Source organism: Amblyomma maculatum, chromosome 1 (genome assembly GCF_055883805.1).
Source record: "Amblyomma maculatum isolate TAMU_Amacu chromosome 1, ASM5588380v1, whole genome shotgun sequence".
Lineage (NCBI taxonomy): Eukaryota > Metazoa > Arthropoda > Arachnida > Ixodida > Ixodidae > Amblyomma > Amblyomma maculatum.
This window is the reverse complement of record NC_139344.1, coordinates 180,353,024-180,378,192: the sequence shown is the minus strand read 5'-3', so window position 1 is coordinate 180,378,192 and position 25,169 is coordinate 180,353,024. Positions and strand designations below refer to the sequence as shown.

The following is a 25,169-nucleotide window of genomic DNA, read 5'->3' as shown; positions in this document are numbered from 1 at the left end:
TCAACCTCAAAATGACCTCAACCTCACGGCTCGTGTTGTTGTGTGTGTTAACGTCCTCGTTTTTTCGCGCTGTTAAATAATGAATAGCAACCAACTCGCCCAGCTTTCTGTTCTGCTGAGACTGAGGTGAGGTCGGCGACCGCTCGAAATTTTTTGAGGGAGGTCACAAAATTGGACTTCTACCTCACGCGTTTGATGTTGAGTGAGGTCATCAATGTGTGAGGTCGAAATTGTGAGATCCAGAATTGCTGTTGCCGTGGCTGACTGCGAAGTGCGCCCTTGCTGACGCGGAATTCGAGCACGCGGCCGCGGTGTGCATGCAGAGACTCTTTATGTTCGGTTACCCCCCGGTTGGGCGACCGGATGCGCAGCCTCTTCCCAGCTTTCACTATTCCACTGTAATGGACGCAGTCGCACAGCCGGACGCTTCCCCTGGTCTTCTGGGAAGGAGTGTTTCTTCTGCAATTCCTTGAGTCTCCCCACTCCTGCTGCCCCTGTCTTGTTGGTGCAGATGCTTGCCGCCGGCTCAAATACCCAGGAGCGCGCAAAGCACGTAACTCACGGTGACCCGCGGTACCTTTGTCCGATGCCGCAAAGTCAATAAAAACGTTTCTGCGCGAACGAGTGCAGTACTCTGTCATGTCCATGCCCGTTTTCATGGCTCTGACGTCACGGCTAGCTGCCTTAAATTCGATTAAGAAGGATCCCGCTATGCATTATTACACGGAGACATAACAGAGACTCGTGCAGTGGAATCGTTAGAGAACGTAATATTGACAAAACATAAAAAAAGAAAATCGCGAACAAACCAGGAAAACCAGCACGAGACAGTCTGAGCATTTTATCTAGGTCCTCCCTTTCGAATCATAACGCTATCTTTCGATATTCCGGTTCTGTAAATTTGTGTTCTTATATTCTCCTGAACAACTTATCCTTAATCTTGTGCTCCTTGTTCGTTCTTATCTATTCACAAGTGGCCCAGCACAACTGCAACGCCGAAACACTGCAGCATGAGATAAAGTATAATAGCGTTCCTTACATAACCAGTACCCAGTATAGCGGTAAAAAATGTATGAGGACGAGGTGAACAGTAGAGCTTATAAGACGCAGTTAGCATATAGGAAAGCAGCCGTTGACAAGCGTGTACTTAGAATGAAGAAACAAAAGAAAGCTGTGATGCTTGTACAGTAAAGCAATAATAAAAATGTTTGTGATCCGCGAAGATCGATTGTTCATCTCTCGAATCTGAGGGAAATCAAGCAATGCAGGAAAAAGGAGGAGGTTAATGAATTTGTTAACCTCATAAAATGCCGGGCCTCTCTTGGAATCTCTTAATTATGTGTAGAAAAAAAGAACAGAAGCGTTTTCATATATGCTTTTATGAGCTCTTAAAAATGATCGAGATGGCTCTTGGCTCTACATTTTTTTGCGTCTAGACGGACAAATTAATGTGACAGATTGGGTGTGCCCATTTTGCGCTGCCATCTGTTCAAGACGGACAAATCAGTTAAAGGAAAAATTTAGGGGTCAAATATGAGGCGATATATTCCAACATTCGTTTTGTAGCAATGAATTGAAATGTACTTGAATGAAACCGATTACACGCTAGAACTGAGAAATACATTACTAAATGCTATGAAAAGTGAGTTGTCCTCTTCTGCTATTACTGTGCAGCATTTATTTGTACTTTCATCAACTTGGTATTTCTTTTTATATATTTTCTTGTATCCTCAGTTACTTTCGCGCGCTGCCCAACAAAGGACAGGCTACTCCCCTCACAGGTGGCTCTTTTGCATCTTTACAGAGGCCCATAACTCAACTCCTCTTTTCACCTACCAGCGTGCCCATTTAGTTTTTCTTTTTTGCAAGCAATGCAAAGCGCGATGTAGTCTCTGAAAGCGAAGCTGACACACAGACGCCGCTGTTTTTGGCGTTATTGGTGACAGTTCGGCATTCACCGCATGAGCGTCCAGTCATGATTTTTTTTTGTCATGTAAATACAGTCTGACCCATATCAGTGGACTACCGGGGCAGCGTCGGCTCTTCTTTTTTTTCTATGGAAAAGTAAACCGATTATATCATTGTGCATTATCGTTTATACTATTAAACCTGCTCACTCAGCGCCAACCTTAAGAGAGACAAAAACACGGAAACGCTACAACCACACCAGCCAAACCATGCCGCGCAGCGTGAAAGATGCATATTAGGGGCTGGTGGAGCCGACCGACGGATCGAACGGGTACTGTGAAAATGGAAACATCACGTGACCATGCCCACAAATGGCATACACGCCGAGGACGCTTACATGCCGCGGCGCGGCACAGGTCAAGGCAAAGGGCTACGACTTTCTCAAGTCTCCTTCGCTGGGGTGCCCCGCCGCGGCTATAAGATGCCCTAATACTGTAAAAAGTATTGGTTATAGCAATACATTTCTTGGCACTGCGATATTGTTATAAGTGGGTTTGGCTATATACATCTGGAACACTCTCTCTGCCTCCATATTCTTGGTCGATCCCCCAGTGTGGGTATGTGTAATCTGTTGTCAGGTAACAACAGCAGTTACACTCTGCAACAGAAGAGGTGCCAGTAAGAGCCCTGAAATGGAGTGTGACCAATGCCAGTCAGCTGTTCACCTGTTTGCAGCGTAGGTGTCTTAAACACTATACGTCAAGTTCCAGGCATTTTCATGACAGTAGTTTGTATACGGCTGTCAACGGTCGACCTCTTTCCAAATGCGAAAAGTCAAAGTACGCACGTGTTGGAATGGTTTGTCCTCGCAGCAGCTGAGCGGTGTGGCGGCTACGGTGCTGGACTTGCTGCCGACGATGTGCGAACTGGCTGGCGTGACGCTACCGCCGACCCTGGTTCTGGACGGCGCCAGCTTGGTACCCTTGCTGCGCGCAGGATCGTCGCCGGCCGACACGCAGTTGCAGCGCGACAGGCAGGTCACATCCCATATGAAAGCTTACAACTGTCTTGATACCCCTAGGTTCGCCCTTGCGTTCAGAGGTGAAAACTCAAGGCCTGCTGACAGGACTCAGAACTACCAGAAAACATCCGAGACAGCTGGTTTGACAGAAGACAGAAAAAACGGTTACGGCAAAGAACTGCTGGCTAAGCGCATGACTCTAGGTTCAAGGCTCTATAGTTCAAGGCTCTAGGTTTTCGAGTAGGCATGCATGCGTGGAACTAGGCGAACATTATATTTGTTTCAAATGTTATCTTACAAAGCGGAGACTGCGGTACGCATGGAGTGCCTCGATGCAGATGTGACGTGTGTGCAGACCGGTGTTCTTCTACCGAGGCAACGAGCTCATGGCTGTGCGCAGTGGTTTGTACAAGGCCCACTTCTGGACGTGGACAAACTCCTGGGAGGAATTCAAGCAGGTATGCGTCGGGCCAGAATTCGCATAGCTCACAAACACTCAGTGTCCGCGTTTCGTAAGTTGGTGCGGCCACCTCCAGTACGCTAGAAGGCAGTCGTCGCATTTTGTTATTGTGATTACGATGAGGGCATCATGGGGAATAAAAATGTGCATGCGCTCTCCTCCAGTATATCGGCGCAGGACTCCTATCGTGCATTATCAGGTGTGCTCACCATCGCGCATTCCAAAAAAAAAATATATAAATGATTTTATTCGTTCTTATGCTTCCACAACAATTCAGCGAGGCAGTTCTTTCAAAAGCATTCTATTTGCGTGTCGGCGCATCGAAGCCACAGCGGACAGCGGAGAACTCGGCGTTTAATTAAAAGGGCCACTCGATAATAAAACTTCTTCTCAACCCCATTGTTTTGTAGCGAAGCAAATTACTATTTCCGGCGACGTCTTAGCAGCGGAGTTAGCGTACAAGAACACATTCACCGCACCATCGGAAACTGCTATGCGGCTGTAAGCAAGAACTCCCATCGTATGGGTCAACATTGCTCAAAAAGCATTTATTTTTAATTTCCATTTTCCAAACCTAAAGTTATTACTAGAAAAAGGAACTTTAGCATGCTTTTCTGACACAGGCGCGATGGATATGCCGTATCGTTGGCGCGGACAGCTTGCGGAAGGCTCGAAGGGCATGGCCGGCGCGGCGGTGTTTACGGTGGGTGGGCGTAGGGCTGCCGCGGACGATGGCGGCGGTCGCGCTGAAGGTGGATGCGTAGGCAAGAACTAAATCGCGCTTCACTACAGTCTGTGTTAAGTTCTCAGAAACATGCTGAGCACACTCATTGGTAGTCATGCTGGTTTTGAGCAAGCCCGAACAGAGTAGTGTAACGGCAGCAGACGACGCGGAGTCAGTGTGTGACGTCACCAATCGTCTCAACATGGAGATCAGAGGGAGAAGCTTCGTGGTCTCAGCTTCAGTTGCTTCAGTCACTTGTTTGAGAATAAAGAATTTATCTAGGATGCTCAAATTTCGAAAATAAAATAATAAGGTCCAGTATTATCCGCCAGATTACAAAACTGCAATATATTGAGCGCCTTCTCGCAAGCATGCACAATTTGAACCAACAACTCAAGCGGTATGCTTCGAAGCGCGGCGCGCAAGAGGAGCCATTAATGGTGTTGTACCTTTAAAGGCGGAGCTTATTCGTGCCCAAATTTTTTCTGTGTCAGGCTTCAAAAGGAAGGGGTTGAGTGTTACATTTGAATCATGTACTTATTGAACTTTTATTTTTTTCATCTCAAAAATAGAGACTATCTTGGTGTTCCTATGAATGGTTTTCGCTTTGGCGATGAACCTCCCTACCTCAACTTATATCCACTATAGACAATGCGCAGCGGCGATCAAGGTAGCTCCTGAGTCGTTACGACTATTGCAATCACGCAGGGCATCGACTTCTGCCCTGGCGTGGTTGTCGATAAAGTGACGTCGCACGAACAGCAAAACCACACGGCTTTGCCAGTCCTCTTCCACTTGGGACGCGACCCTGGCGAGAAGTACCCCGTCAAGTGCGTATATCGGGTTTATTTTCTGGCCTGTGTTTAGACACTAACTTGGTGAGAGCCCCAAATCTTGCGATGCATGCTGTTCGTGAGCGGCCGGTATTTTCGTCGCTGCTAATCACGGAGCGTTCTTGCTGCGGATGCGGGCCGGGAGATGCGCATTTCGTGAGCAGTTTCTTATTTAGTCCCACATTCGACATCGGAGCACCAGCGATTTGCATGCATTGAACGCTTCCTGTCAGCCTTGACTTCGAAATTGATAAGCTGCACCAGTGAGGAGCGCGAACGTTCGGGCTAGTTGGCCAGGCATACTTGGCATGAATGGCGCGGCAGAAAGAGACGAGAACAGAGAAGACACAATTACAAGCGTCAACTTTCAACTTTTTTAAGAAGCTGCCGAAACGCCCAATTTATACAAAGCAACCCGTCTTCTAAACATGAAGAACACAATTCGGGCAAAACGTGGAGGCTAGCTAAATGTGATAACAAACAATATTTCGCGCATGAGCACTAGATCTGCTATCAAGCAAATAGAACGGATCACCGTGCCTGAGAAACCCTTTAGTGTAAAAAGCGACACCCGAAACAACATGAAACGAATGGACCACAATATGCAAGCCAGCAAGGAAGGCGATAAGAAATATGGACAAACAGAAGAATAGAAACAATATGAAATTTCATATTTAACCTACCACCCGCTTATCCCCGGGACAAAAAGAAATAACTTAAAAAACGCGAGCATAAAAACCGGCGTGAAAGAAAGAAAGCACCGCGACAAGATTAGTGCATGAAAACGTGAAGTGGAAGGCTAACAGTAACATGGCAAAATGTAAACAATTAATTTAAAAATCACCGCTTAACAGCGTGTCGATAAAACCAAAAGCACAAAAGGCAACAAAGACATGGTAGAGGCACGGCAGACCACTGCGAATTGTACAGAAAGGAAAAGCCTCGTCTGCCCTAGAGTATTTTTATTCAACGTACTGATGTATCACTAGCCAAAATGAAATCTCAAGCAGAAAAGCTTTGTAACCACCTCAAGCTCGATCGCTTGGTGCAGGGCATCGAGAATAGTGACTCTAATAACCTGGAAGCGTTTTTCTCAGCAAAAACAGATAAAGTTGGTTGCCCTTTTGGTGTGATCGTCACAGAAGTAGAGACTTGGCAGAAGTGTGTAGCGCAGTACCTTCAAAGTAACCTGGCTATGTTAGCAGTTGAATATCCCTTTCTGTCTAGAGATTCATTCTCGGTCATAGATTTTCTGCAATCGCAAGGCCACATAAGGTACTGGGCACGCTCTGTTGACGTTAAGGACCTGCGCATTACTATTTGCCTCATTGTGAAATCCTGTCTTGTGTTGAAGTATGCATAGATCGGTAAAATTTCAGAACACCGCAGGTGCTAATTTGACAGCCTTTTTAGAATTTCAAAGCTTATATCTCACCTCTACGTTTGTTTGCTGCGACAATTCGATCTTACAAAAGCAGGGAATATGCATCGGATCATGCATAGCCCAAAGTAATTACAAACTGGATTCCAAGGGAAGGAAAGCGTAGCAGGGGGCGGCAGGAAGTTAGGTGGGCGGATGAGGTTAAGAAGATCGCAGGGGTCAAGTGGATGCAGCTAGCACAGAATCGGGTTAATTGGAGTACTATGGGAGAGGCCTTTGCCCTGCAGTGGGGATAGTCAGGCTGATGATGATGATGATGATGATGATGATGATGCATAGCCCCGGCTCTTGTGACCTTGTTTTGGCCAATCGAAACTCCATCTTGGCTAAGCAGCTCGGCTCCGGTGTCGTGAAAGTGTTTGGATACGCCGATAATTACCTAGTCACAGTAGAATCACAGAATGAGGTTATTGTTGACAGCACTCTCGAAAACTTCAGGACGGGCTTAGAACAACTACAATTGACCCATGAACTTTCCTCAGAAGGCTTTATTAGGCTTCTGGACCTCCGTCTCACGTTCGCAGAGGACCACACGTGTTGATGTTTCGAGCCGAGGGCTAAATGGCATTTTACCATATTAGTCTTCTCAGTCGAAATTGGTAAAGAGAGCTATTGGGCAACATTGCTTCATCGTTCGATGAAAAGGAGCCTAGGCCTTCAAATCACGCATCTCAACTCCGCGGGCTACCCTGGCCACTTGCTAGTTTCAGTAGCCGAAAGCATGCACGGAAAACAGAAAATTGAGGCATGTTTGAGCGCCGAGGCTAAGGATGAACTCAAGGCGAAGAAACGCGAGGAGCTCAAGAAAACTAAGGTGCCAGTGGTACCGGATATACACGCGGTTTCTCACAATATAAAAATGATCGAATCACGCACGAAAGTCAGAATGGTATGCTCGGTTCCCGTCAAGCTTTTAAAGCTTTGCAAGGACTCCAGCCTCGGCAAGTAAGCCAAGCCGCAATGCACCATCAAACACGTCAACAGATTTGTGACCTGCTCAGAAGTTGTCTACAATATTTCGCTGACGTGTAGTGCATGCTACATAGGTCAAACAGGAAGGTACATTAATCAGCGTCTGAGTGAACACCGCCGGAAGTTGAGGCAACTGATGGCAACCTTTCCAAGCACTGCAGGTCCTGCAAGTGCAGAGCACTACTCAATGCTCCATCATCTGCGGGCACCGTGACCAGCTAACATTTGAATTAATAGAGGCACGTGAAATAATAAGAGCATACAAAGAATGTGTGAGTGTTTCATCGATATCCCTTTCGAAGAAAGAACTAAGTTTCTTGGCCGGACGTGAGCGGTCTCAAGGTAGCAGTCGCCATTAGGGGTTGTTTGTGCCCTTTCGTACAAGGTCTAGGGCTCGTCGCATACAGGTTCAATTTTTTGTGCCTCTGCCATTTCTTTGTTGCCTGTTTAGTTTTTGGTTTTATCGACACGCTATTAAACGGTGGTTTGTAAATTCATTAATCATGTCTTGTCGTGTATTGTTGGTGGTCCGCTTCCCTGTTAATCTCGTCGCGGTGCCTAATTTCTTCCTTTCCATGCCGGTTTTCATGCTCAAGTTGTTTGAGCTGACATTTCTTTTTGTCTCTGGGTTTTAGGTTAAAAATGAAGTGCCATATTGTTGCTGTTTTGTTTGTCCACATTTCTTATCGCTTTTCTCGCCTTGCTGGCTTGCATTTTATGGTCCATTCGTATTATGTTGTTTAGGGTGTTGCTTTTTACACCAAAGGGCTTCCCAGGTGCGATGACCCGTTCTTTGCTTGATAGCAGATCTATTGCTCACGCGCGAGATGTTGTTTCTTATCACACTCGCCTCCACGTGTTGCCGCGAATTGTGTTCTTCATGTTTAGGGGGCCCCGCCGTGGTGGTACAGTGGTAAGACTCCCACCTACTGTGCCGGAGTTCCCGGCTTCGATCCCGATCGTCGGCGGCTGCGTTTCAATGAAGGAGAAACGAAGTGGTGTCCGTGAGCTGTGCGATGTCAGAACATGTTAAAGATCCCCAGGTGGTCGAAATTACTCCGTAGTCCTTCACTACGGCTCCTCTTTCTCTCTTTCCTCTTTCACTCCCACCTTCTTCCCTTCCTCTACGGCGCGGTTCAGGGACCCACAGAAACAGGTGGGACAGATACTGCGCCTTTCCCTTCCTGAGAACCAATTATTATTATCAATTATTATTATGTTTAGGAAACGTGTTGCTTTGTACAAATTGGGCGTTTCAGCAGCTTCCTAATGACGTTGAAAGTTAACTAGCGCTTGTCCGTTGTGTGTTCTCTGTTCCCCTCTCTTTCTGCTTCGCCTTTCATGTGAAGTGCACCAGATGAGAGACTAACCAACGAATTGAAGCACATGTAAAACTACGGCGCAGGATAGGACGGCAACAAAAGATGATGGTACTTATATTCTCGCCAGCGACCACAGCAGTACTGGCCGAATGCAAGGCGCAGCGCGCATTTCAAGAGAACTGAAGCGAGATGAAAGGCACACTTTCTGCAAAATATTTGGCAGCAGCGATGTTAAACGACAACGCTTTCTCATTTCCGAGCCAACACAGAAACTCGACAGACTGGCGAGAATGCGTGCTCACGTCGAACAGCCTGATCATGTTTGCAGTTGGGTAGACTCTCTGTGTGCAGTGACTGTAAAGACTAGTGATGAGATAAACTTGCGCGAAGTGAAGTGGTCGCAGTGGTTACTGGACTGTGGGAAGCTATTAAAAAAAAATAATGGGAGCCCCTTTTTTCACGCTTCATTCGAAGGGCCTGTTCGGCGTAATTGCTGCGCTAAACAGTTAAGCAATCAAGTTTTCTTCCGATTTTATTGTAAGATGCCCGACCCAGTAATAAGGCACCGTGTACTGTTCTTGCTTTTTCCATTCTGCAGTCCGAAGAGTGAAGAGTACAGGAAAAGCATGGAGTCTATTCTTCACATTTACTACGAGCACAAGGCGGCATTAGTTCCGGGCAAACCACAACTAGATTGGTGCGACGCCGCTGTCATGGTAAGTCAGATATATATATATATATATATATATATATATATATATATATATATATATATATATATATATATATATATATATATATATATATATATATATATATATATATATATATATATATATAAGCAGATCAATTAAAGGGAAATGAGGGTGCTCGTTATAATACATGAAGGAAAGAAGCCAACAGTCGTCGAGGCCAAGGAAAGTGTTGGGGATGGTACTTTATGTCTTTTTTTTTTAATGTTTACTTAGATAATCACAGAAATTACTAATGTAATCTGTTAGGGGAAAGATAAATAAACACAAAGTAGAAGAAAAAACAGCGTGCCGATGGTGGGATCCGAACCCACGACCTCCGAATAACGCGTCCGGTGCTCTACCAACTGAGCTACATCGGCCGCTGTCCCCCCTGCTACTTGCTTGGGTATTTATGTTGTCTGTATACGAACCTTGAGAGTGTTCACCAGCGCCACCCTCAACCATAGCGGCGGACGTGGAACGTCTTTTGTTACCGCCAGCGTCACGTAGAACGTGATCAAGAGCGAGGGCGAAAGCTGTGCTAGAACCCTCTTACGCTACGTATGGCTTCAAGACTGCCAGAACCGAGACCCCCGTGAGCTACAAGCAGATCAATTAAAGGGAAATGAGGGTGCTCGTTATAATACATGAAGGAAAGAAGCCAACAGTCGTCGAGGCCAAGGAAAGTGTTGGGGATGGTACTTTATGTCTTTTTTTTTTAATGTTTACTTAGATAATCACAGAAATTACTAATGTAATCTGTTAGGGGAAAGATAAATAAACACAAAGTAGAAGAAAAAACAGCGTGCCGATGGTGGGATCCGAACCCACGACCTCCGAATAACGCGTCCGGTGCTCTACCAACTGAGCTACATCGGCCGCTGTCCCCCCTGTTACTTGCTTGGGTATTTATGTTGTCTGTATACGAACCTTGAGAGTGTTCACCAACGCCACCCTCAGCCATAGCGGCGGACGTAGAACGTCTTTTGCTACCGCCAGCGTCACGTAGAACGTGATCAAGAGCGAGGGCGAAAGCTGTGCTAGAACCCTCTTACGCTACGTATGGCTTCAAGACTGCCAGAACCGAGACCCCCGTGAGCTACAAGCAGATCAATTAAAGGGAAATGAGGGTGCTCGTTATAATACATGAAGGAAAGAAGCCAACAGTCGTCGAGGCCAAGGAAAGTGTTGGGGATGGTACTTTATGTCTTTTTTTTTTTAATGTTTACTTAGATAATCACAGAAATTACCAATGTAATCTGTTAGGGGAAAGATAAATAAACACAAAGTAGAAGAAAAAACAGCGTGCCGATGGTGGGATCCGAACCCACGACCTCCGAATAACGCGTCCGGTGCTCTACCAACGGAGGTCGTGGGTTCGGATCCCACCGTCGGCACGCTGTTTTTTCTTCTACTTTGTGTTTATTTATCTTTCCCCTAACAGATTACATTAGTAATTTCTGTGATTATCTAAGTAAACATTAAAAAAAAAAGACATAAAGTACCATCCCCAACACTTTCCTTGGCCTCGACGACTGTTGGCTTCTTTCCTTCATGTATTATAACGAGCACCCTCATTTCCCTTTAATTGATCTGCTTGTAGCTCACGGGGGTCTCGGTTCTGGCAGTCTTGAAGCCATAGGTAGCGTAAGAGGGTTCTAGCACAGCTTTCGCCCTCGCTCTTGATCACGTTCTACGTGACGCTGGCGGTAACAAAGGACGTTCTACGTCCGCCGCTATGGTTGAGGGTGGCGCTGGTGAACACTCTCAAGGTTCGTATACAGACAACATAAATACCCAAGCAAGTAGCAGGGGGGACAGCGGCCGATGTAGCTCAGTTGGTAGAGCACCGGACGCGTTATTCGGAGGTCGTGGGTTCGGATCCCACCATCGGCACGCCGTTTTTTCTTCTACTTTGTGTTTATTTATCTTTCCCCTAACAGATTACATTAGTAATTTCTGTGATTATCTAAGTAAACATTAAAAAAAAAAGACATAAAGTACCATCCCCAACACTTTCCTTGGCCTCGACGACTGTTGGCTTCTTTCCTTCATGTATTATAACGAGCACCCTCATTTCCCTTTAATTGATCTGCTTGTAGCTCACGGGGGTCTCGGTTCTGGCAGTCTTGAAGCCATAGGTAGCGTAAGAGGGTTCTAGCACAGCTTTCGCCCTCGCTCTTGATCACGTTCTACGTGACGCTGGCGGTAACAAAGGACGTTCTACGTCCGCCGCTATGGTTGAGGGTGGCGCTGGTGAACACTCTCAAGGTTCGTATACAGACAACATAAATACCCAAGCAAGTAGCAGGGGGGACAGCGGCCGATGTAGCTCAGTTGGTAGAGCACCGGACGCGTTATTCGGAGGTCGTGGGTTCGGATCCCACCATCGGCACGCCGTTTTTTCTTCTACTTTGTGTTTATTTATCTTTCCCCTAACAGATTACATTAGTAATTTCTGTGATTATCTAAGTAAACATTAAAAAAAAAGACATAAAGTACCATCCCCAACACTTTCATTGGCCTCGACGACTGTTGGCTTCTTTCCTTCATGTATTATAACGAGCACCCTCCTTTCCCTTTAATTGATCTGCTTGTAGCTCACGGAGGTCTCGGTTCTGGCAGTCTTGAAGCCATAGGTAGCGTAAGAGGGTTCTAGCACAGCTTTCGCCCTCGCTCTTGATCACGTTCTACGTGACGCTGGCGGTAACAAAGGACGTACTACGTCCGCCGCTATGGTTGAGGGTGGCGCTGGTGAACACTCTCAAGGTTCGTATACAGACAACATAAATACCCAAGCAAGTAGCAGGGGGGACAGCGGCCGATGTAGCTCAGTTGGTAGAGCACCGGACGCGTTATTCGGAGGTCGTGGGTTCGGATCCCACCATCGGCACGCTGTTTTTTCTTCTACTTTGTGTTTATTTATCTTTCCCCTAACAGATTACATTAGTAATTTCTGTGATTATCTAAGTAAACATTAAAAAAAAAAGACATAAAGTACCATCCCCAACACTTTCCTTGGCCTCGACGACTGTTGGCTTCTTTCCTTTATATATATATATATATATATATATATATATATATATATATATATATATATATATATATATATATAATCTTCTGTGGTAATCTTCATCGTTAGAGCCACTGACATGCGTCGCGTGCTGCCGCTCTCAAGAACGATGTTGGTCGTTGTCTGTGTGATTCGCTATGCCTTACGCCCCGCTGCGAGTTCATCCCGAGCCGCTGGATTCATCTGCGTCGACTGAATAAACACACCCCTACAATATATATATTGTGAAAGAAGGCCAGGTCCAGACGGCAAGGTCGTAAAGGCAAGGCAAGGTATGCTGTGTCAGCGTTTAATCTGATGGAGAAAACCCAAGCGCGCGCCAGAGCCGGCGCCGCGGGACGATGATGATGGTATGTACAAGAGGAAGAAGAAGATCATGGTATGTACAAATGAAAGAAGATCCGTGGAGAGCTCACAATATATATATATATATATATATATATATATATATATATATATATATATATATATACCGGGTGTCCCAGCTAACTTGAACCAAGGGTTACAAAATAATATATTAGAGGTAGGTCGGTGAAACCAGTTGCATACAACTACCAACCTGCTTGCGCACTACAGGCAATTAGCTACAGGCAATTTGTTTTGCAATTAGTTAATTGGCTAATTATGTTAATTTTTCTAATTTAATAAATATTCACATTAGACCAAAAATGTGAATTGGAAAGTTGTAGAGCACCTTCAGAAACCCTCATTCCATTAATTGCGATAAAGAAAGTCGCACGTGTATCTTTTTTTCCGGGCTCAAAAGAAAGCCCGCGAAATACAAATAATACCACGTGACTAGCGCATTTGAGCGCAGCGATCGTGGTGCTCTCAGTCGTGGTTTGAGCGAACGAAATCAGCTGCAGCCGTGACCCGATGGTCCCGTTGCAGCGGCAGGCAGAAATGTTGGCGATGGTTGGAGCGAGCTCGAGCTCGCCCGTCGTCACCGCGATCTTGTCCAGGCCTGTGCACCGCAGCAGCCTACATCACGACAGGCGGATGACGATAAAGAACCGGCAAATGAAGGTGCAGCGCTAATTTTAGTCGAGTCACATGATGTCATCTCGCCCCTTTACCCAAGCCTGTATGCGCAGATTCAGTCGCTGATACCTTATCGATCATCCGTTTGTCGTGAATTTCGCTGATGGGAGAGAAGGAGGGTTTGTTAGAATCCCGGTGGTGTCGGCTCGCCGCTCTCGGTGCTACTTGCACCATCACGTGGGCCGGCTGTCGGACGCGGGCGAAGAAGCCATCGCAGGCATATCGGCCTGCCGCTTTAACGGGGCAAAGGAGACACGGCCGCAGCTAATTTCGTTCGCTCAAACCACGACTGAGAGCACCACAATCGCGGCGCACAAATGCACTAGTCACGGGGTATTATTTGTATTTCGCGGGCTTTCTTTTGAGCCCAGAAAAAAAGATAGACGTGAGACTTTCTTTATTGCAATTAATGGAATGGGGGTTTCTGAAGGTGCTGTACAAGTTTCCAATTCACATGTTTGGTCTAAAGTCGAGATTTAATCAATTAGAAAAATTAACATAATTAGCTAATTAAGTAATTGCAAAACAAAAATCGCCTGTAGTGCGCAAGGAGGCTGGCAGTTGAATGCAATTGGTTTCACTGACCTACCTCAATTGTACTATTTTGTATCCCTTGGTTCAAGTTAGTTGGGACACCCGGTATATATATATATATATATATATATATATATATATATATATATATATATATATATATATATATATATATATATATATATATATATATATATATATATATATATGTATATAAGCAGATCAATTAAGGGTGCTCGTTATAATACATGAAGGAAAGAAGCCAACTGTCCTTATATATATATATATATATATATATATATATATATATATATATATATATATATAGAGAGAGAGAGAGAGAGAGAGAGAGAGAGGGGGAGGGAGATGACTGCTTACGTACCGTGACGATGAAATCATGACTGTCTCATTGTGAGTTTATGTGCTGTAATCCCTGTTGCCAGGTGGCCTCTAACTTAAAGCAGTTACGGAGAAATCGTAAGACATCACCTGGAACGTCGTGGTGTCATATGATATCATTTGCACATCGCCTACATTTCTTAGTCAAGTTAGAGACTAGCTCGCGACAGTGATTTCAACCTTCTCCGCGTAAACTTCATGGAACACTTCTTGCGCAAGCACTTTTGTTAGACGTGCCTTTTTGCGCAGAAAAACAGCCCACAGCGGTTGGCGTAGTCTTTCCATTTTTGAGCGCATCACAATTGCAACGCAGTCGTTTATTAGTCAGGTGCGTAGTAGGGATGAGGGAGGATGACCTCGCTCTGCGGCCACGTGATTCAGGATGACTTGCGAAAAAATGACTTCTCACCGGAGTCACGTGACGAAGTATAGTTACAAACGATTCAGGATATGACGGTGCATCGCAGTCACGTAACCAGGTGTTTGTGAGTCAGGATCATCAGCAGCAATAATAACGCTTTCGCATTTTTCCACTGAATCGGGATTCGGTGCCCTGGGCATTATTTCACGCTAAATATTGCGAGTGCTGGACAAGCGGTACAGGAAAATTACAGGAATCCACTTAAGTCTGCTTACGTTGAAAAATGCGGAAGCATTGCGAGAAGCGTGACTTCTCTCTGAGTGAGTTCTCTGTTTAGGCGGTCCACCTAAATTTGCAAGCCGCCACTTAGTTGGTAATTCTTAAATTAGGTGAGACACAAATTTTAGTCATATTCGAAGTCAAATTCCGGGAGCGAGGCTAAAATTTGGATGTGACCCGTCTAAATTGCAGGACACTGCTTAGTTGGAGACACTCAAATTAGGTTAGCCGCGCAGTTTGGTCAAATTCTGACAAAGTCAAAATTTTGGGGCTCAGGAGACCAAATTTGGGAGGTTGCCTATGCGAATTTGGTGCACCCCACTGACCTGTTCCTACTCAATTAATTGGTCATCCTCGAATTATAGGCTTGACATCAAGTTTGGTCAAATTCTGAGAATTTTCAAATTTGGGGCTACAGGAGCCCAAATTTTGGAGGTGGCCCATCGGAATTGGCAGGCTCACATTGAAATGGCCACACTCGGGTCAGGTTCGACATCAGTGTTGGTCAAATTCATTCTTACGAGGCTGAACTTAGGGAGTCCAGAGGGCGAAATTTTGGGGGTGGCCTATTCCAGGTTGCAGGTCACCACTGAACTGGCCACACTCGATCAGATTCGACATCAAGTTTTGGTCAAATTCCGGAGAGTTCAAAATTTGTGGTCAAATTCTGGGGGTGGCCAATCCCAATTTAGAGGTAACCGCTGGACTGGTCATCCTCGAATTATGGGCTTGACATCAATTTTGGTCAAATTCTGAGTTCAAAATATGGTGATCCGGGAGGCCAAATTTTGTGAGTGGTCCATTCCAAATGGAGGTCACTGCTGAGGTGGTCATCCTGGAATTAGGTTCGACATCCATTTTGGTCAAGTTCTGACAAGTTAAATATTTGGGAGTCCAGCAGTCCAAATTTTGGACGTGGCCCATCCGAATGTGGACGTTCAAACTGAATTTGTCATACTCAGAATAAGTTCATCGTCAATTTTGGAGAAATCCTTGCGATGCCGAATTTCATGGATCCAGGGGCCAAATTTTCGAGGTGGCCCATTCGAACTTGGAGATCACCACTGAATTGGCCGTACTTGAAATAGAGACCAATTGTGGTCCAATACGAATGAGGTCAAATTTTCGGAGTCGAGGGGCCAAATCGGTGGCCCATCCAAATTTGGAAATCACCTTCGAGTTGGCTACTCTAATTACACAGGATACCAAATTTTGTTGTATTATACTAATATTACCCATGCAATGAATTATTGACAATTCTTTCGGTTGCGCTTTTATGACAGGCTCTGTTCACTCAGTCTGCCGACACTATCTGCCGACGCACTCTTCCGACTCGCTCTGCTCATGCCACTCATGAGCGAAAACAGCCTTTCGCCTTTAAAAGCTAGTGAGCCACAGATTGAAAAGAAAATGGGGCGTTTTTCCGGGCTATTCGACAGCAGCGGAGCGTCTTTTCCGCGTCCGGAGAGGACGTTTTCGCGAAAAGGCTAGGTTCTGGCGGAACAGAAAAAAAAAATAAAAAAAAATAAAGTTGACGCCCGCGCAGCCGCCAGGAAAGGGCAGCGGCGGAGGGGAATGAATAATGTCCCGTGCTTACTTTCTGGAATGCGGTTTTGAGCCTAAATGCAGAGGTACAGTCGAGATTTGGAATAAATCAGTGTGTTCTTAGTCAATTAGCACTAGGCGCCCGAGCAAAACCACAAACGAGGCGGTAAAGAGAGATATTGGCTGAGCATCTCTCGAAGCGCGGGAATCTCAGAGTAAAATATTATGTGAAGAATGCCGGAGGAAAATAAGCAATAACAAAAAAGCAGCTAAATTGTTTAAGTACCTATACGTAAAAAGCGTTGACTCAAAATGGAAGAAGAGAACAAGGAAACTAGCCAGTTAAGTATGCAGGGCACAAAGACCGATAATTCAAAAGCGTTAAAAAACAGATAAAAACGCACAAGGTAAAGATAGGATAAATTCAAAGGAAAAAAAAAAACCAGAGTAGAAATATATCAAAACTGGTAAAGGCAAACCAGGAAGGAGCATTTCTTGGATAACTCATTAGGTAGTGCCCTACTCTTTGAAGCTAGATCTGGGTGGCTTAGAACACGCAGCTACAAAAACAAATTTAGCCAAGAAGGGGACACATGGGCGGTGTGTGGTAAATCCGTAGAAACAATTCAACATCTCACACTCGAATGTAATGGTATCCATCCGGACGTCGATGCAGGCGCAGTCACTCTTCTGAGGCCCATAGAGACTAAGGCTTAGTGACACCAGTGGTTGGGTGAATGAACCTGCAGCGAAAGTTAGCAAAACGCGATTAGAAGATTGTCAGCTGAAAAGCAGAAAGATGGCATAAGGTTGAGAAGGGTAAAAATAAGCATTTAGAAACTGAAATGACGAAATAGTTAACGAATTTATAACGTTCAAGATATAAGAAAAAAAAAGCGGAGTATGGGGGAAACTGCCGCTACACCGTTTCAAACGGGACGCTCTTATAATTCATCCATCCAACCATGAGAGGCGGAGGGGCCTTCACGTGATTCTTGGTGGAGCAACACCGGTCAGGGAGGATGCCTCGACGCCTGCCCGCGGCGCTGGGACGCAACCAGTGTGGAACTTCTGACCTTGACTCCGGCAGTGAAGAAGCCGCTCTCCCGCCATGCATCACCGAGGCATGGGATGAATGATAATTTATTTATTCTTTATTCAAGAGTTACCCCGCATTGCCCGAAGGCGTTATAGCGGGGGGTTACAGATTGGCGAAAAATACATCTTCACTTGCAGAACACTCTTGCATTTCGGAAAGCCGGTTCCACTGTTGCACTGTTTTAACAAAAAATGAATTTGCAAAGAGGTTCGTCCTGATACGGTACTCTCTAATTTTGAGAGAGTGGCCATGTCGTTTATAATGGTAAAACGGCTGTTTTAAATAACTTTCAAAATTATTCCCCGTTTTTCCGTTAATTATTAAGTACAGCAATTTTAACCTCAACTTTCATCTACGAGAAGCGATTGGTTCCCACTGCAATTCTTCTTTCATTGCTGTACAACTATCCCTTCGCCCGTACCTCCCCAAGACGAACCTTGCTGCTCTATTATGAATTTTCTCGAGTTTGTCAATTAATACCTGATGTTCAGGGTCCCATACAATACACGCATATTCCATGATGGATCGAACACAAGAGAGGTAGGTAGGTAGCAACTTTAATGATTCAAAAAAGAACCAAGTGAGGGGGGGGGGGGGGGTAAAGGGAAGTGAGGGAGCAGGACGACGATGGGCCCTCAGGCCGCTCTAGATGGCCGGGCACTTTTGAGCTTCGGCGACCCCTCGGGCCCAGCTCACTGTCAGAAGCTGTACCTCCGGCAGCGAGCTGCGCAGAGCAGCCTCCCATCGCTCCTGATGTCTTGGCCCTTGCCACGGGAGCTTGGGTTTGTTCGGGCAGTTCAGGAAGACCTGAGTAAAGTCGGCTCTGGCGCTAGGACATAAGTGGCAGTGAGGAGAGATTTCGCCACGGTTTATAATAAAGAGAAGGAAAGGGGTCATGACTGTGGCCGTCTGAAGTCTGCGCCAGAAGAGCCTGGTCGGTTTTGGGAAGAGATTTATGCGTAGGAGGGTACAGCAGGCGGGAATTTCTATAAAATACGGTGAGGTCGTGGTATTTAAGAAGCCGATCTCTGGCACTGCGAGACGAAGGCACCAGGTCGCTCTCAGCCCGGTTGACGAGTGCTCGGGCTTGGGAGTGAGCGGCCGTGTTGCCTGGGTGTTCGCTGTGCGCAGGGACCCAGAGGAGGGTGATGAGGTGATTCGGTGGAGGGGATGATGCTAGAATGTTTGCGGCCGGGGAGTGGATTTTGCGATGGGCATAATTACTAATTGCTGTTTTGGAGTCTGAGAAGATATACTCAGCGGAGGAGTGTGTGATTGCTAGAGCAATTGCTGCTTCTTCAGCTTGCTGGGAATCCTGCAAATTTGGAATGGACGCACTGACTATCGTGTTGTGGAATCCATCCACGATGGCTAATGCGAATGCTGGTCGGTTTGAATATTCGGCCGCGTCTACGTAAACTGCCGGAGCGCCAGGAGGGTAGTGCTTGTGCAAAGCCTTGGCTCTAGCTTTCTGTCTCTCACGATTATGCTCCGGGTGGGTATTTTTGGGAAGAGGCGGAATGTAAAGATTGTTGCTAACAGCGGTGGGAGGATTGCGCGTGGCCGAGGTATGACCGGGTAGGTTTATCCCAATTCGGCACAGAAGAATTTGGCCGGTTAAGGTATGTGAGAGTCTGTGGTACTGACTAATGAGGTGAGCTTCTACCAGCTCTCCTAAGGTGTTGTGAACCCCTAGTTGAAGTAGTTTTTCAGTAGGTGTTGATTTAGGGAGGAGGAGAGCGCTTTTGTAAGCTGTGCGGATAAGTCTGTTCAGTTGCTCGGTCTCCGTGGGTGTGAGGTAGAGGTAAGGGATGGAGTAGGTGATCCTGCATAGGCAAAATGCTTGAATGAGGCGACGTGTGTCTGCTTCCTTCATGCCGCGATGGCGATTGGCGATACGCTTAATTAGTGAGGCTGTATTCAAAATGGCAGCACGAATTAAGTTTATGGTCTCAGCGTTGGAGCTGTTGTCAGAAATACTGAGACCTAACATTTTGATTCTATTGACCCTGCGGATGGGGGTGTCGTTTGACTTGAATATTAGGAAGGTTCCGTTCTGTTAGGTCCATGACTATGAGCTCAGATTTAGCTGCCGAGCAGCTTAGACCAATGCTGCTTGCATGCGTAGCAACAGTGTTTGGATTCTATTTCGCCATGGTTGCCGGTATTGACCCAGATGGTGATGTCATCCGCATACAAGGAGTGGTAGATGGAAGGAATTTTGTCAAGATCCCTCGCTAACGGGATAAGAGTAATGTTAAAAATAAATGGGGACAAAACTGCTCCCTGGGGCGTTCCCTTACTTCCTAGCGTGAAAGGGCAAGTTTTTACTGCGCCTAATTGTAGGCAGACTGATCGGTTGCTGAGAAAGGCAGCAATATAGTCATGCGTGCGAGAGCCCACGTTTAGGTCGCTCAGTGATTGTAAAATGAAGGAGTGGGCAATATTATCAAAGGCCTTCGTCAGGCCCAATGCAAGGATAGCTCTGGTGATGTGAGGAAAAACGGGATTGAGCACATCCTCCTTAAGTTGTAACATGACGTCTTGAGTTGACAGGCCCGCGCGGAAGCCAAGCATGGTGGTGGGGAAGAGCTGGTTTTACTCCATGTATCGGTTAAGTCGATTTAGGATTACGTGCTCCATGACTTTACCTGTGCAGGAGGTGAGAGAGATTGGTCTCAGGTTCTTAAGGTCTAAAGGTTTCTTAGGTTTTGGTATGAAAGTTACCTTGGCTGATTTCCATTCCGGGGGCGGCATGCCCTGGTCTCAGTGTTGATTCATGTACCTAGTGAGAGAGGCTAGTGATTTGGCGTCTAAATTTCGTAGCGCTTTGTTAGTTACTCCATCAAGACCTGGTGCGGACGTGGTGCAGAGCCTACCCAGGGCAGCCCATACCTCCGCCTCTGTGATGGGAGCGTCCAAGTCTGAATTGGGGGTTCCTTTGTAAGCCGGTAATGGTTCCTGCTTTAGGTCGGGGAAGTATGTGGCTCTAAGAGCTGCTTCAACGTCTTGCCCCTGTTTCTCCGCTTCGTGCAGTAGTTTGGTGATTTGTTTGTTATTTTCTGATCGTGAGGAACATGGGTTTAGCATATGGCGGAGGAGGGACCACGAGTTCTTGTTGTGTAGAGTGCCGTCTAATCGGTTACATAACTGATTCCATTGCTGTGACGAGAGCTCGGCCGCGTGTTCGGTGATGAGCTGGAGCGTTCGCGCCATTTTCCGTTTTAATTTGCGATTATGTTTTTGCCTGAGCCATCGTTCCTCTAAATTCTGATAGGCCTCCCAGAGGTGGAGTAATCTGCTGTCAACTGGATCGCCAATATGTTCTGCCGGGGCCAATTTTTCGCTAAGGGATACATCCCGTAGGAGCTGAGAAGCCCAGTCCATATAGTCATGAATTTCTTGTGCCGGGTTTTGGTCTCTAATTTTGCGGAACTTGTCCCAGTCTACAATAGGAGAAAAGCAGCTTTCTTGAGCTTTGGCTGCGAACACCTTAAAGTTCGCTGTATAAAATTTAGTGCCCTACCGGCTTTGGTAACCACTTGGTCGACATGGGCATTCCAGGAACAGTCATTTGTCATTATAACACCTAAGAATCTGTATGTACATTTCTGAGTGATCAATTCATTGCTTATGCAATACTGAGCTTGGACTTTGATTTTTTTTTCCGTGAAAAACAAAGATGAGCGCATTTCTCCGTATTCAAAGACATTTTCCACTTAAGACACCAATCGTGAATAAGTGCTAAGTCAGTTTGGAATAGAGCAATATCATTGGCATTGTTAATTTTCCTGTACAAAACACAGTCATCTGCAAACAGACGTATACTTGAAGAGATACCGAGTGAAATATCATTTATATAAATTAAGAACAGGAGTGGCCCCACGACCGACCCCTGTGGGACACCCTATGTCACATCAACATAATCTGAGCATTTACCGTTCAGGACTACACGTTGGCGGCGGTCGAGCAAATCATTCTGAATCCATTTTATTACAGCTGTGTTCAGATTTACCATTTTCAGTTTATAGAGAAGGAATGGCTGTGACACAGTGTCAAACGCTTTCTGAAAATCCAGAAACGCAGTCTGTTTGGCCCCGAGTTATAGGTTATGTGTGGCCTTGGGACGAGGCACTTTAGGGTGCCAAGTCTCCCTCCTATTTGACAAAGGCAAACACGGAAAGCGGGACCGGAAGTTTGGCAACAGGCAGCAAATTCTATTTTTAAAAAAATTAATGCATTAGAAAACAACAAAAAGTAAGAATGCATGAATGTTCAGCGTAGGGTAGTAGCCTGAGTAGTACGCGCTACCCCACTAAATGCCTCGAAGATAGTTGCACAAGGCTAAATATATATATATATATATATATATATATATATATATATATATATATATATATATATATATATATATATATATATAGAAATGGTAATGGTAGCGAGGAGCGCCTCCACGGAAGGGACCCCCTCCGGAGAACAGTGCATGAGAGTCATGCACTTCACGCATTGTCGAGGGGGTCAGTATTATGACATTTTCAAGTCACAGTAGCATCCAGTTTGTTGCATGAGAAAGAGCTTGGTGAAGGCTACCTGTGGACCACCTCTGAGCACGCTTGGTTAATGAGCTGTTTGCCTTACCAGTGGACCTCAGACGCCATCCTTGTGCAATGGTTTCTGTATTTGGAGCCATAGCTGTTAGAAGGGATGCTCTCGTATGCTTTCTTGGCACACGTGACCCAGGAGAAAGACAAAACCACAGTGCGAAGCTCGCAGTGACAGCGAGCACCGGCTTCCGCCAAGCTGGACGGCAAGAAAAAATATAAAAGGCACTCTGCTGCTGCACCAAGAGGGAGTTAAATTCGCCGATCGACGCCGACAGGGGCGTTTGGCGCGCGGCACAATTTCACGTGCGAAACACGAGCCATGTGGGCCAGGCTTAACCCGTCCGTTTCACATGCGCTCAGCCGCGAATCTATTAGCCCCAGGCATGAGGGCCAGTTAAAGTAACTTTAAAGCAAAGTAAAACAAAATGTGAAAGCAAAATTTATTACTTCTCACATTAACAGTTCGCAAGGAACCGGAACCCCTGCAAAAAGAAAATAGTTCTGTTCATGTCACTCGAAGTAGCGATTTCCAGGAAATAAATGAATTTCAACCCAACCTTGCAATTCTCGTGGCTGCTGGCAGAATAGACAATGTCATATATGATTATCGCTAGTTGTTCGGAAAATTTCAGATCGCTTATAATACAATGCAAAACGCAGCGTTACACCGAATGTAGCATTACATCTCTGCGGATATATTTCTTAGTTTTCTATGAAATAGTGCAGTTGGAAACAGTTAACTGAGTCTGCGAAACTCGGAAAACCAAATCAATTTTTAAAAATCTACATGAACTGCACGTACTATAGTACTAGAACACCCGCAAAAAGAAATTCTCGTAATTCGAGATTACTGCCGCAAATGTTCACGCACGATACCGCAAAGTGCTCTGCGAATCCTAATTATGGTGGAATGATATAAAAATGTTCGGTCAATCGGAAATGTCTGCCGCTCTCCGTGTGCATATTACGTCATATCGCCCTCAGAGTTCCGCGGTTTTAAGTGCCAGCTATTAAGGGCTTCACCATCAGGCCAATAACAGTACTATTATAATCAACAATGACAAACCTCGGCGTTTAGTTTTGGCACTTGAGCAAGATTGACGTTAGGAAAGAAGTGAGGTTCACCTTGCCGGTTTCTGGCTGTCGAACCATGACTGCTCTTGTATTTGCCCATAGTCGCGGCTTGAGATGAAAGGCAAGTTTTCCCGAAAGAATGAACACGATGTTGTATAGCAGTCGATACAGGGATAGACGCAAAGTGAACAAATCGACAACTTAGCCATGAAGACATAGGACAAATGCTCGTGCTGGGATAAATAGGCCATTCTATAGTGCCTTCGTGAATTCTTTCTCCCGTCAAGAGGATTTTTACCGGACACTGGCATCGGGTGTTTTCATAGCGCTGATTGGTCAGCTCTACGCTGAATTGCTCTAAAGACGTACAGCAGCCTCCCATTCAGTCACTTTCAGCGGATGCTGTGACGGCAGCGCTGAGTCCTGGCTGGACCTCAAAGTTGTCGGTTGACTGGATGAAGTGCTTTTCCGGGCCTAAATGATGGGCCAGCGGCAGGCAGTCTCCGTGCCGACAAAGAAGTGCTGGTCGCTGACAGTACAGAACTTCTTCCACGAAAACCAATAGGGATCGCATTGTAACCTGAGGCTCAGAGCCTCTATGGAGGGGGCACCAACGCTAGACGCGGCAGAGCATCCAGACTTTCTGCGTGAGGGAATCCAGCACACATCGCAACGTGACATGGAGGAGTGGTGCCGTCGAACCACTATTTTGAAGGAGACACGCCTCAAATACCAGAAAGCTTTTTATTCGGGCTGCAGCACTGTAGGAGCGGATTGACTCCTTAGCAGAGTGGAAGGGAGGAAGCGAATAAACATTGTGGGGAAACGTTCTCGCAAAGCTAACTACACTTGTCTCTGGATGGCTCCTCTGCTGTGCTTCACCTTGGCCAAAATGACTTCCAAGTCACGTGCAGCAAACCCGTCTGTGCTGCGTCCCGCAAAATGTTCGCCGACAACGAGGACACTGTGTACAACCTCTTCTCATCAGCGTTTTGCCTCTATCGGCGCAACCACAAACTTTATTAGTGGGAAAGCACTCATACGCCCACCACCACCGACTAAGAATCTCATTCGAACGCTGCTTGTACCGTCGCTCCGAATGGCTAAGCTGTTTCGCGAGGTCACAGCCACATGGTCCCGCGCGGGTAAATCAAAACCAGGCCGGGTGAAGCGGCTCGGGTCTCAAGTTCCCCAACCAACAGAGATATCAGTTTAAAATATGACTGACAATTACTACAATATTTTGTAGTGCTTTCACAATGGAAAAATCATCAGAACTAATTTGAACCGGTTGCGTTCGAAATCTGGTTCAGTAGCCGAACATCTCACTCAGCCACCGCGGTGGCTGCTTTCACTCATTATGACCAGGTTTAATTAGTGCAAAGCATACGCCATTTGACACGGCTGCTCTTCAATGGCGTCACATATTTGTAGCATCCGCCATCAAGCGCACCGTTGCACCGGAGTTGATCCCAGAGGACACAGTTAAACCTCCTCCTTTTGACTTGGAGGCTCCCAGATGGCGCCACATGTACTGCTAAAACTGTAGCTTCCCGTACTTTCACAATATTACCGGTTTAAGAGAGGTAGCACCTGCCAATTGTTTTATTTTAAAAACCCTGACGTTTCAGAGCCGACGCGGCTCCTTCCTCGGGTGCTGACAAGAGGCCTGTTGCTTGCAGCTGACGACCAGATTTTTTTACTCTCGCGTGCACACTGTGCACACTGCTGCCGCGCTCCTGGAT

At 46.0% G+C, this 25,169-nt stretch overlaps 1 protein-coding gene across 2 annotated transcripts in view; it reads left to right on the top strand.

Annotated features, from left to right (window-relative positions):
• LOC146205027 (N-acetylgalactosamine-6-sulfatase-like) overlaps positions 1-25,169 on the top strand; it is a 69,850-nt gene that overhangs the window by 37,444 nt on the left and 7,237 nt on the right. Inside the window, exons 10-14 of one of the 2 annotated variants that reach the window (XM_084589698.1) lie at positions 2,781-2,941; positions 3,285-3,387; positions 4,822-4,956; positions 6,176-6,186; positions 9,280-9,397. In XM_084589698.1, coding sequence (XP_084445824.1) covers positions 2,781-2,941; positions 3,285-3,387; positions 4,822-4,956; positions 6,176-6,186; positions 9,280-9,397 — 528 coding nt within the window. The remainder of the gene's footprint in view (positions 1-2,780; positions 2,942-3,284; positions 3,388-4,821; positions 4,957-6,175; positions 6,187-9,279; positions 9,398-25,169) is intronic. The other variant, XM_084589697.1, reaches the window with a different exon arrangement.